The 13727-nt window shown below is 43.1% G+C and overlaps 1 protein-coding gene across 7 annotated transcripts in view; it reads right to left on the bottom strand.

Moving 5' to 3' along the window:
- Positions 1-1048: 1048 nt before the first annotated feature.
- The window catches only part of mast2 (microtubule associated serine/threonine kinase 2), a 148320-nt gene continuing 135641 nt past the window's right edge, over positions 1049-13727 (bottom strand). For 6 of the 7 annotated variants that reach the window (XM_031743846.2, XM_039600713.1, XM_039600712.1 and 3 more), the window contains 11 exons: positions 13560-13669; positions 13078-13232; positions 12155-12303; positions 11629-11808; positions 11161-11403; positions 10742-10968; positions 9202-9324; positions 8784-8920; positions 8307-8494; positions 7592-8142; positions 1049-6681 (listed from right to left, as the gene is read on the bottom strand). In XM_031743846.2, coding sequence (XP_031599706.1) covers positions 5131-6681; positions 7592-8142; positions 8307-8494; positions 8784-8920; positions 9202-9324; positions 10742-10968; positions 11161-11403; positions 11629-11808; positions 12155-12303; positions 13078-13232; positions 13560-13669 — 3614 coding nt within the window. In that variant the 3' untranslated portion in view covers positions 1049-5130. The remainder of the gene's footprint in view (positions 6682-7591; positions 8143-8306; positions 8495-8783; positions 8921-9201; positions 9325-10741; positions 10969-11160; positions 11404-11628; positions 11809-12154; positions 12304-13077; positions 13233-13559; positions 13670-13727) is intronic. The other variant, XM_031743848.2, reaches the window with a different exon arrangement.

The raw sequence follows: 13727 nt of genomic DNA, 5'->3' as shown, positions 1-13727 counted from the left end.
TCTGCACATTTAATCTTAGAGATAGCACAAGTAAAAGTGCTGTTATAACCGCTGTTTTTCTACATGATAGACAAATGCTGCTGAAAGAAATGTGAGAGTCAGCACAGCTCTTTGGGTTAAAAGTCTAAGAAATAAATATGTGAAACTACAACTACTGAGTTCAGGTAGGTCATTGTACACTTACCTATAATTATAAACATGAAGTGTTTCGCTAATTAACAGAAATTGCTATCTTTTTATTACTTTGTTTTAAACTGTTTAAAAAAGAAAACTCAAAAAAATAGAAACTTTTATAGCTGACAAAAAAAGGACCATCCTTTTATTTAATTAATTAATTTGGTCACGGGAGTTTTATCAATAGCAAAAGCTTTAACACTTATGAAAATATAGTAAAAATAGAATTAATTTTGCTTGTTTTGACTGCATCACAGACAGACTATAACAGAAGGCTAAAGTGGCCATGACATCATCAGTTGGCTTATTAACATTTTGAAGCCTCAAGTTTCTGTTGTCCAAGTCCTCACAGTAAAGTCAGGCCCTTCATTACTTACTGCCCATTTCTTCCAAACTTCAAGAACTGACTCTTCACTTCCTGTCTAATGAATTCCATCTCTTGGCACCAGATAATCAATCTCATTCACTTCACCTGTCAGTGGTTTGAATGTTATACAAGTTCAAGATCAATGACATTACCCACCTAATTTTTTTTCTTTTGTTTCTAAAAGCAATCAGCAATTTAGTATATTAGAAACAAGATACATTCTAACAACAAAAATGATTTCATTTAACAAACATAAAAAATGAATTTTCTTCCGAGGACTCAGCCACAAAAATAATTTAAGATTGAGACTTTTTTGCAGTGTAGCTGTTGCCAGCAGCTTGGGGCATTGTTTAAACCTGGGGTCAGTTGTCATTTATTGGATGTGACTTTATGTGAGTTCAGTGGGAGAACTCTCCCTAAAAATCTGCCTTAATATAAAAAGCGTGATGCACCACATAAAAGAGAGCGAATCGTAAAAACACAATCAATCAGTGCACAATGCAAGCGTAGATTATGAAAAAAACTTTATTACTGTTGCAAGGTAACATTGACAACAACATGCTTTTACCACAATAAAAAATAAAAAGATATTGCACTGGTTTTTATTCTAGCAATGTTTTTTTCCCCATCTCTCCCTCTTAAACCCTTTCTGAAGCTTTTACAATACACAGCTAAATCTTCTTTCTCATCTTCATCACTCCTACAAGACAACACAAAGCGTGGAAATACTGCCCTTGTCTACAAGACTCGAGGCAATAAAAGTATTTTTCTTGCTTTACAGAGCCAACACAATCCCTTAATATCAGTTTAACGGATGTACGTTGAAACAGCACTGAATCTCATGAAGTGGTGGTTCAGTGGTAAGAACGCTTCTCCTCGTACCTCGTCATACCCAAAGTCACATGTTTAAATCATCTATATGCCTCATAGTAAAAGCTCGTCGATCCTTGTGATGCTCGTGAATCAGAAGTGCAGGGAAGCTCTTCAGTGACTAAATCACAATTCCACATGTTAATCAATCCCAGGGCTTGGGACGAAACGTGGGACACCATTAACAGGTCAGTATGCTCAGTTCGATCTGTGGATCTGTCAATCGGGAACTAAACTGCCGCATGAGAATAGAAGTTGTAGAGCACACTTATATTTTGTGGTCTGGAATCTCAACACGTTTATCATCTGTCATCTGTGGTTTACAAATGATGAAACTACAACATTTGTGTTTGCAATCATAGCAAAATGAGCTTGCTTCTTGCCAGCGCCAAGAAGTGCCCAACTTTGATGCCTATTTGTGAATGCTAGCTTTCAGATGATCAGAAGTCTGTTAACTGGAATTGGAATACAGTCTTTGCCAAAGACCGTTTTTGCAGATTTGTGAGGCGGCAGTACTCATATTTGACTGATATTGGTCAACATTTGTTAGTTGATATATAATGTAGATTTTTAATAAGGATACATGAAAACATGCTGTTGAAACGGACTCTACTCTAGTTCCAGTTTTTCTGTTAACAGAAAAATCCCAAACTGAGAACACAGTTAAAATAAATCCAACTACTTGTTTCTTGCTTCAGTCCACAGACAGAACAGTTTTTGGGCTCAAATCTTTACACATGCTTACAATCACGTGCTCACTTGCTCTAAAAATTAATCAGTGGTTAAAAATCTGCCCACAGAATCATTTCTGCTCAAGGCTATTCTCTCTCCCAACACCATTATCTTGATAATGCCACAGAAAGAACCAAAAGGTTTGGACTGTGTATAAACAACATCCAGTATGGTCGGATAATCTCATTGACACTAAACAGTTCAAGTTTGATGACGTACAAAAAGTTATCAACTCCCCGACTCTCGTCAGATCGGCCAGAGCGTTCTGACCCTCAGAGGGGAACGGCTCCGTGCCACTGATGCGTTCCACAGACAGCAGAGAAATGTGCTGAATCGCCATCATTTGCAAACACTTCATCACATGACACAATGTGAACCTATCACATTATGCTCACCTTGCTGATAATCATCCTAGCCTGTTAGAAGCTTGTTAGAAGTTCCATTGACACTCCCACCCCCCAACACATACACACAAACAAACATAATCAACATGTAAACATAATACAGATTACCACAGTCACTGTCAAAGTCACTTTTACGGTGTCCTTAATATGCAAACTGAAACGAGTGAACTCTGCTGCTCCCCCTGCAGTGAAACAAGCTCCACACAAGACACAAAACACTTTAAACTGACGAGAAGAGGCCATCCTGTGGGTTGGGCTATGTGTGCTTGAGCTCACTTTGAAAGATCAAACTAAAAACACTAAGAATCAAATCAGTTTGTCATTAAAGTGTAATTCAGAAACAAAAAACTGAAATCACTGAAATAAACAGGCTAAGTGCAGTTTTTGCTTTCACCTGCGAAAACAGTAGTAGCACTCTGAATCAGTGGTCAAACATCCAGACCAGCTCTCCTTTCAGCGACAGTTTGCCTTTCTTCCCAATCGTGCGAGATCAATGCAGAGCCTCATGCCTGACACAGACATGTCGACAGCCCAGCACATATACACAGGTAGGCTGCAGGGAATTCTGAACACACACCCACGCAAACAGTGTATAAAACACAACATACTTTGAAATATTCTACACAGACGATCATGCACAGATTCCTCCTTATGTGTTACAGAAAGAAAACTTTACAGGATGAACACAGCGAGTTGGTCCTGATACCAAATAAAAGCAGTGCAGCCTTCAGAGGCAGACGGGGGCCAAAAATAACCAGATGGAGACCCAGCAGAGCAGGGTTTCAGGTGGAAACTAGCCATGTTACTTTACATCACCTGAATTCTTTTATTTTTAAACGGTGCATCTCTGAGTGTTTCTGCTTTAATTGAATTCTGGTATAACTAAATGAGGTTTTTGTAGATGACTGAGTCAATCAAAGTCAGGCACATGATCAAATCCTTTGCATCTGCAGTGCCGTACAGCGGCAATCTACAATCCTATCTCACCACCAGGACCACTCACCAAATCTGTCTCCCTGTTACTTTGCACACAACAGAAAAATAAAAACGGAGTTGGAGGATCACAGTTTTGCCACAATGGGTGAGATCCACTGTCCATTTTGAAAGAGCAAGGGCCTAATGGGACAGCCGCTGACATCTATAAATAGCAGCGTCCAGGGTTTCCCATTTTTAAAACCTAATCCCACTTCATCTAAAATACTCAACCACTGATTATGGGGTCACGACAGTTAAAGGACATCTGAAGCCCAGCTAAGAAAACCTGCAACAAATTATGACTACGGCACAATCCTTGTAAAGAATACATGTATTTGTGTTTTCCAACAAAGCTGTTGGAAAAGGTAATCGTCTAAAACTGACACAATGTATGGATGTATATATCTGGTAAAACAAGAGGGGCAATATTTCAGTATTTGTACACATCCTGTACTTCACCCTAAATGGGAACATCTACTGGAAATCAGGACATTTCAGGGCTTAGACTATGTGAAAATGATTAGTTCAAACACTGAAGAGACACTGACTTGGCTGCATTCCTGTCCTGTCCCTCCAATACTTCACTCACTGTGAGCCAACACTGCTGTACAACAGCTGTGTTTCACAAAGTCAGCAAAAACCACTGCAAGTTTTCATTTTATTTATTAGATGCTCTTATTTTAAGCAGTTTTAAAGTTAAAAAAACAAACAAACTAAAAAACGTAACTGCGCATGATAGAAATAAAACTATTAAAAACACTGGGAACAGAGTGGGTTCTGAAATAATCCAGGAAAGCGATGAACTCTGCAAATGTCCAGCAAGTACACAATTTGCTGTGCAATAACAGAATAAAAGTTTCAGAGTCGGCTGCAGAGGTTGAAGCAGACCTACAGGGTCCTGAAGACCGACTGTGTTGGATCAACAGGGAGCACAGTGAAAGCAGAATTTGGCCTATTTGCAGGGTGCTGCATGTACAATGACGATGCTTGACTCTTACTAACAATTCTAAATGCATTTAAACAGATTACTGAATATAATGTTGTACTTTATTGCTCAGATACAACTTTCTGTCAATCATAAGTGGATGCTCAGAAAGGAGGGATGTGAAGAGGAATCGAAAAGACAGGGAGAAAGAGGAGTGCGTTAAGTAAGGCACGTCCTGATCTCTTCGAGGAACGTGTGTGGAGGCTCTGCTCGACATCAAGGTGAGATAATGAGGCAGCACAAGATGAGTGAAAAAGCTGTGCGTGTGTGTGTGTGTACTTTTTAAAGTAGTGTCTCCTTGGACTGCTGAGCAGTACTGTGTTTCTAGCCCCTTATATGTTTGCAGAAAAGCAAAGACCCCCAAACTCCTCATCACATTCTGTCAAGCAGAACTCTCATGAACATAAGATAAACATAAAGAGCACAGAACAGCTGGATTAAAGCTGGGACTACCACATCTGGCTCTGCTCTCCTGCTGTGTGTTTACTTTGCTTTCTGATTAGTGTGATGCTGTAAATGTGTTTTTTTCCCGAACATGCAGTTTGTCAAAGTTTTAAAACTTGGAGCCAACACTGAGCCCTGTGATCTTCATGTTTTATTCTGGTACTGTGGTAGGTTTGCTGCTACGTCTTCTTGCTGGTTGCTTTGTCTTGTTGCGAGGCAGCAGTGGTAGCTGTCGTCGTCTGGGGGTCTGACCTCTTGCGCTGAGGCTCAGTTGCTGCAGAAGTGGGTGGGGCTGTGCTAAGAGTGGACTGAGTTGCTGCTGCTGTTGTACCGAACCTCTGTGCAAATGCAGAGGTGGCGGTGCTGTCTCTGCCTGCAGACTCTGATGCTTGCCTTTCTGGAACATCTGTGCAGGATCGAGGTTGAGAAGCTGTACAGTCTTTCGGGGTGGTCAATTTGGCTGGTCTCATGTGGTTGGTGGTGGTTGGTGAAGCAACACATTGAGTTTTCTGCCTGTTTGGGGAGAGTTGAGGTGACTGAAGGGTCGGGACCTGTTTGGAGGGGAAAGGGACAGGGTCAGCAGGTGGGACTTCTGAGGCGCCACCTCTGGATGGTTTCTGCTCCTTGGTGTTGAATTTGACTGGACCCAGAACACTTTTAGCTACTGTTGCGAGCTGGGACACGACTTTGTCGACTCCACTTTCAGAAGGGGGAACTGGGGATCCTGAACTTGAATTAGAGCTGGAAGTGGATGAAGGTGAGGTGCTGAGACTTGCAGCAGCAGCTGCAGCTGCACACAGTCTCCGATTGTCAGCCTCCTTCTTCTCCTTAGGGATGCCAGGAGATGAGCAAGAAGTGCGAGCAGTATCGTGGGTGTCAGTGGTTTGGCACTCTGCAGTACTTGAGGTGGTCTTGGAGTCTGTGGTCTTTGGAGTACCTGTGGAGCTCTCTGTACAGGGAGTGGTGATTCTGGGGCTGCCGATCGTTTGGCCATCTGCTCTGCGTTCTGATGGTACAGTCTTCCCCATGACAGTCTTTGAGTCTTTTGGAGGAGCTGGCTTAATAAAAGTGTCCTTGCTAACTGAGATGAATGCACTGCCTGGTGTGGAAAAAGGAAGGGGACCCTGAATGGTATTTGTTGTACTGCTGGGCTCTAGAACCTTCCTCTCTCGTCTTGCATCGTCCTCTGTGGACGGGGCCAAGCTTCCATCTGTTGATCCTTGAGAGCAGGGAGTCTGACTGGGCTTAGTCTCTGCAACAGGTGGTAAAGTGTGCGAGGGGCTGGGTCTGCCTACCTGAGAGGGCCCTGTATGACTGAATGTAGCGTGAGGAGTGCAGGGGGAGAGGCAAAGGGATGGCAGAGTGCCTCCAGGACCTGTTCTCACAGTGGTGGGTCTCAGAAGAGGAGGTGGAGTGGACATATTCCCCCTGCGTCCATCCTGGCTGTCCTCTGAGCCTTCATCCGTCTCATCCTCAGATGAATCCACCTCGTGGATGGCATCTTGCTTCTGCAGAGACTCTCTTCGCTCAGCTCTGTCTTGCCTGATGGCTGACAGTTTGTCCTTCAGCTTGCTCTTCCCTGCTGACAGACCCAGCGAGCCAGACACCACACCGAGTGTGCCATCTCCTTCCTGCCGCCCTAACTTCCTGGATGAAGAAGAGTGTTTGTGCAGACTGCCTTTCTCCACACCACGTCCTGCTGAAGACAGCAGACCCTCGCTGGATGACTCCTAGTGGTCAATAAGCAAACAGACACAGAATATCCTTGTTAAAGCACTCACTGTTCTGAAAATCCCACTCTTTGCACAGTGAAGCGAACAGTTATCCTGAGATCTGCTGTCTGGGAAGCTAAAAAATGACTGTGTTGTGGATTCCACTGTTAGAATTTAATCCATTTCTGCAGTGTGCTGTGTTCAAAGTATAATGTGTTTTGGGGAAAGTTAAACCAGGTTACAGGCTTGACTGTGCTGGTATATAATACAACCTCTGCAATAAAACTTTATCTGCTTGTGTCTAAGAAAAAAAATGAATCTGAAACCCCACAGAGGAAGCAAAGCTCAGTAGAGCTACAACATTTCATCACCAGTTTACACACATTTTATTTTAGCTTTAACTCAGTTACCATTTGGGAACAATAAGTTCTACACATTTTATGAGTTTTCTCTTATTTATGCAGTTTTATTAAATTATATTGAGGTTTTTGTGTCATCTTTTGTGATGGATGTTTTACTTGTGTGAAGAATTATTGACTCCTACCTCCATGACATCACTCACACACACACACACACACACACACACACACACACACACACACACACACACACACACACACACACACACACACACACACACACACACACACACACACACACACACACACACACACACACACACACACACACACACACACACACACCAAATCAAAGGAAAAACCTTTGAAGACTTCTTTACATTTTAGATCTTATTTGGATCTTTTTGCCTATTTGTTATATCAAAATAAAAACTCTTTATCTCCCCCACAACAGATCTATTTCCAAATGTGAGAACCATAATACCTGCATGTCCTAAACAGACTCTCATTATTATGATTATTATGTTGATTATGTGTTAGACCCAACTTTGTGTGAAGGCAGTATCTACCTGGAGGCTCTGTAAGCTCGGCTCCCTCTGCAGAATCTCCTTCTTAAACTCAGAATGCGAGATGTCCAGGCTGTGTTTACGGCTCCCCACAGCTGCGCCAACTGCCAGTTTCTTTTCTGCTGCTGCTGCCATGCCCGAAGATGAAGGAGAGTTGGTGAGAGAGGCTGCTAGTTTCTCAGCTGACTGCACCCTCTTGAGGAGCGGAGAACGTGGAGGCTCTGCACTCTTGGGTCTGGATATCTGCCTCACCAGAGGAGGAGAGGAGTGGAGCTTCACAGGGAATGACTGACCCATGGAGGACTGGCCCAGAGTGTGGCTGGAGAGTGGTGAAGGAGAGCGCTGAGGAGAGCTACTCTGAGGGGTGGGAGAAGGTGTACGGGCCAGAGGGGAGAGGGGAATGTTGCCAGCTGACTTGCGCCGAGGGGAGCGGTACTGGCGCTGGAGCTTTGGGGCAAGTCCATGCAAGGAGCTGGGTCGAATGTGGCCGGAGCTTGCTGGAGAGTTTGGGACGCTCGAGCTGGGTGAACTGCTCTGGGAAGAGTTCCCACCCACTGTGAGACATAAAGGAAGAACAATAATGTAGCAGAGATATACCAAATATGATTCATTTTATTTTTGAATGTGTGTTTTGCACATGTAAAAAAACAAAACAAAAAACAGACATACACACACAGATTAAAAAGAAAACAAAAAACTATCCAAATGTGTGTCTCACCTGAATGCGTGGAGTCTGGGGTGGACCTGTAGCCCTGAGTTGGGCTCCGAGGTGACAGGTTGTGTGTTGGTGAGCCGGGCCCGCTTTCCCCTGAGGACAGTGAGCGGTTTAAAGAGGACAGACTGCGGCTAGTGTGGAGGAGAGATGCCTGTTTGGTGATCTTCCGGAAAAGAGATGTCCTCTTCTTACTGTCGGAGGAGAAACAATTAATTGATCAAGAACTGCGCAAATTGTCATGACCATTCATAAACAACCACTGATCAAAGGGCAAAAGGTGAAGAGTCCCACTGTCATTGTCACAACATCCCTGTTCTGGGACTGTTTTTAAACCAAAGAAGCTTCTTGGATGAGAGGTGAAATGTCTTCAACAAACTTAAACAAGTCCAACGGGTCTTCTTTATCTCTTAAGATTGTTCAAGAATTCTTTGCACAAGCACACTTGTTATTGCTCGACTTGTGTGTGTGTGTATTTCCCACCTGTCCTGTCCCTCCTTGTTCTTGGTTTTCTTATTTCGTCTTGCCATCTTGGATTTGTGGGTAGTCTTTCGAGCAGGGCCAACTTTGATGGACGTGTTCTCAAACGGGGTTGCAGAGATGGACACTTTGGCACCACTCTGAGTGACGACCAAGCAATAGAAACATTTCTTACTTTTAGAAAAAGATATCTTTACAAAACATGTTAAGTTGTGTGTATGAGGTGAGAAGTCAAAAGGTCTCAACTAAAATTCTGTTACCACATGTAAGGTCACAGAATTTTTGATCAGCTTGACTCGTATCTTTATTTTGCAAAGAATCAATTCAAACAGAAAGAATACAAAGAGAAGGAGAAGACTGATGTTTTTGCTGTCCACTCAAAAAGTTACTTTAGTGAGTACAAAAGGTTGTGATCCCGTACCTTTAGAATAAGCTCCACTACCTCTGTGTGAACCAGGCCATGGACTGGCTCCCCATTAACATGGGTGATCAGGTCACCCTCTCTGAGCCCTGCCTCGTGGGCCGGTCCACCTTCCTCCACATGCTGGCAGTGAGCAGAGAGTTAGAGGAGTGTAAGGGAAAAAAAGAGGAGGGAGAAAGTGAACGAAAAAAGGATGTAGAAATATTTCAGTCACTACTATTACTGCCACCTTCTGTCAACAACAAGACTCCTGCAAACACAGGGATACTATTACAGAGTCCTTTCACAGACATCTATTAAAACAAAGTGATAATGGGGAAAGAGCTACCAAACATGAAAGACAGTTTGGACAAATAGTTCAACAGCTTAAAACAAAAAAAACTAATTTTCATTGTTAAATCTGATACAAATTTCGTTTTCAGATATCTCAGTGAAAATAACAGCTGCATCCACAAACGTTAGTTAAAACTCTGCTATGCACACAACAAACAAATACGATCCAGAAAAGGAGCTACCGTCTCTGTGCCCACGCTAATTTAAGAGGAAAAGTTCAAAACTATCCTGTGGTCTGATCAATGGTCTGTCCTGTAGCAGAGACAGACCAACCAGCTTGTTATCTGCAAGCAGCTGAAAGCCAGTTGGGGTACATTAGTGCACATAGGATGGGTAGTTTCTCACATCTGTGAAGGCCATAGTGTATACAGATTTTGGAGCAATGTATTTTACCTCGTTTATTTCATCAACACAAACATGACTTTATGATTATATAGTAATAAAGCTGCAGATGCAAAACTGGCCTGCCTGCAGCCCGGACCTGTCAACTACAAACATTTATAAAGCCAAACACAATAAAGGGGGGCACTGAATGTTGAACACCTGAAACACTCTATCAAGTAAGAGTAGGGAAAACATTTAGCTTTCAGAACAACTTCATTTGTTCTTCTCAGTTTCTGAACTCTTACAGAATTTCTCTTAAAGAGGAGGATTTGCCAAACAGGCCTAAATGTGTCCCTGCCACAACTATTTTAAATGTGCTGCTGGCAGTTTCAACGAGTAGCCATTCATCTGCTGATATGTTTGTTTTACTTGATATACTTTATCAAGTATACTTTCCTTCATATCCTTAAAAGCAATGGCTTACAAATCATTACATTCTGTATTTAACTGACATTTTATACACCTAGTGTTCCACACTGAACACTGTTGTATTTTTGTAGCTTTAGCTTTATCCTTTTGTCCTATAGTCCACTGTTTTTAATTCAATATATATATCACAAACTTACAACAACAGTTGTCTAAACACACTTTATGGTATAGGTCGACCCTGCAGTATTTGAAAGTAAAGCCCAGCAATCAGACAAAAAGCAAATGAGCAAACACCTGGTGACAGCAGGGAGAAAAAACTCCCTTTTAACAGGAAGAAGCCTTAGGGAAGACCAGAATCAGTCAGGGGCAGCTATCTGCTGTAATCGGTTTGGTTTTATTTTTAACATATGGTATTTATCATCAGTATCATTACTAAATCTGGTGCGACACTCACCCACACCATGTGATGTACAGTGTAGATGTCAGAGTCACCCATGTACACTCGGATGGCTCTCAGAGTAAAGCCATACTTCTTTCCAGCTCTGTGGATGATGATGGCGGGTTTGACATTAGTCACAGCTGGAGACAGGTCCCGGCTTGGTGAAGAGTCTCGTGATGATGGATTGGATGACAGTGAGTGGGGAGACATCGGGCTGGCCAATGGGGAAGCGCCATGATGGTCTTTAAAAAAAAAAAAAGAACAAAACATGACGGATTATAGCTGATTTCATGTAGCATGGTTGCAGATTCATTCTACTCTAGTGCAAAGGACAGCAGCTGTCCACAATAATTCAAAAGACTATGACCAAGTTAATGCTGTTCATGTTGTCTTTTTGGTTTTAAGAACTTCATTTTTTAAATGTTTGAAAGTACCTGCAGGAATCATCAGCGACAGCGTTGTAGCCGAGGCCGACTTGATGACCTTGTTGAGTGGCCTGGTTGTTGCGTGTCTGTCTGCATCTCCAGACAGCATGCGATGGCGAGCCCTACGAGCTGCCAAGTCACTGATGGCCCTTGGAATCGAGGGAGAGTCGCTGTCTGCTGCAGCTTTGGCACCTCCGCTGGCAGCACCGTTACTGCTGTTGGCACGTTCGCACGCATCGCCTGAACTGCCTGCTGTATTTACATGGGAAAATTGAGAAATAACACCAAAAGTAGCAAATTAGGTCAGATCTGAAAACTTCAAAAGATCTGGAAACAATCTTTTTCGTTCACATTGATCTTCACGTTTGTAACATTTTCATGTGACCCATTTAATCCCCCTAAAAACAACAAACCACATTAGTACTGTTAGCATTAACATTTTTGTCTTTATATATAAGGTGTATAAACTACACTGACGAGTGAGTGTGGCTTTGCTCAGTTGGCTGGAGGTGGAGCTTGGTGTGGTGGGAGACTCGTCAAGCTTCAGCTCTCTTTCCACTGGAAGCTCTGGGATGGCGAGGGGCAGCTCTTCACATCGCAGGCCCCTCACTGCATTTGGGCCAAGCAGGCTGGGACTCTTTCGACTTCCAAGTGCACCTTAGAAATCAGCAAATTAGAGGCACAAATGAGCTACAACTTATTATATCTTATTACATCTTTTTGAAAAAAGAAAATAAAAAAATTATGAGTAACTTCTTTTGGGCTAAGCTACTCGCTGTGCTATGTGTACTGGACAGGCACATGAAAGAGCATGACCGATACAGCATATTTATCATAAGAAACTGAGGAATTTTGTGGCAGTCCTTCTTAAATGCAGATGCTGGTAAAAATTAAAAACTTCAGCAACAACTTGTAGGCAAACAGTTGTTTGTAGACTGTGCTGAAGGACAGTTTTGCCCTGAAATTTGGTTATTTCAGTTTATCAGAGCCAGCCTTTCTTTACCTTGCCCTTGGCCTCCTTCCTCCTCTGAGGAGATAGCAAAGCGCGGCATCTCAATAATAGCAGAGCAGCAGCGTCTCCTGACTGTCAGTGGTGGGCTTGAATCACTCTCTGTGTGGGAAGACTCAGAGACTGACAAACGCTTCCGCAGGCTGTAAAGGTGAAGGACAGGACAGAACAAACACATGAACAGCTATAAATAAAGCTGACAACATCATCATAATAATAATTTTTAACTAGAATAAAGCAAAAAGTACATAAACCAGCAAACATGCTCACTTGGGGCATGCAGGGGAAATTTGTGTAAATCCATATGGACCACAGCCCACTGTGGCCGCAAGAACTGGCATGAAATGTGGGGCCCAATTGGACGACAGTGGGAGATACCCACAGTATGCCCATTGTTTATGTGTGGGTTTAGCTACTGGAGCCACTAAAGGGCAAGACTGCTATGGACCATGAGCAAGCGGGCGATCGTGGCTCAAGAGTTGGCAGTTCGTCTTGTAATCGGAAGGTTGCCGGTTCGAGCCCCGGCTCCGACAGTCTCGGTCATTGTGTCCTTGGGCAAGACACTTCACCCGTTGCCTTATGGTGGTGGTCAGAGGGCCCAGTGGCGCCAGTGTCCGGCAGCCTCGCCTCTGTCAGTGCGCCCCAGGGCAGCTGTGGCTACAATGTAGCTTGCCGTGAATGTGTGTGTGAGTGGGTGGATGACTGAATGTAGTGTAAAGCGCTTTGGGGTCCTTATGGACTAAGTAAAGCGCTATACAAATACAGGCCATTTGCCATTTTTACCAAGCCTGGGGCCCACGTGGGTTTTTGTGAACAAGACCACACAACCACACAGCTCACCCACAGTTACCCACTGTGGATTTGCACAGACATGTCTGCTGGGAAATATCTGTTGTCTTTTGTGTAGATGAACTCACATCTCCGGAGATCCCACCATCCAAGATCGATCTCTGGACTTGAGTCCACTCAGGCTGTCGATGCGATCTCCTCCCTCCTCACTGAGGCTGCGTTTGGTGGGAGGAGGAGTCCTCTTTTCCTCATGCAGAGACAAACGTTCCATGCTGCTGTACACCTATAAAAACATTTCTCTGCATCAGACATCATCTTTAGAGCAGAGACTCTTAATCCTTTCTGACTCTGAATATATATGCAATGCCAAAATGTTTGATGGTCCTCAGGATCAAATGGTAAATGGCATTAAGAATATCCTCCAAGTGTATCAGTTCAAACACACTAAAACAATCAAAAATATGTCAGTATCTAATATTAAATTATCAAAAGGTCATTTATTTCACTGATATCTGTCATTTGAGGGTTTTGGCTTATTTACTGAGCATAACCTTCCAAATGAAGATTCAGTTGATTTAAAAGTACAAGACATGGATGAATCAATGAGTACCTTGCTGAAGCGAGGCGAACAGGAGGAGAATTGTCGTATCTCTACATGTTCTTCATCATTGGTATCTTCCTCCTCCTCTGAATCCACGTGGTGGTAGCGATCAGAACGAGCTGAGACAGACACATATTGATTGTAACGAGACTACATGACTTTCAAACAGCAAACAAT

This window comes from Oreochromis aureus, linkage group 17 (assembly GCF_013358895.1).
Source record: "Oreochromis aureus strain Israel breed Guangdong linkage group 17, ZZ_aureus, whole genome shotgun sequence".
NCBI classification, from domain to species: Eukaryota; Metazoa; Chordata; class Actinopteri; order Cichliformes; family Cichlidae; genus Oreochromis; species Oreochromis aureus.
Note: the sequence above shows the minus strand (reverse complement) of the source record. Positions and strands in the feature narration are given on the sequence as shown.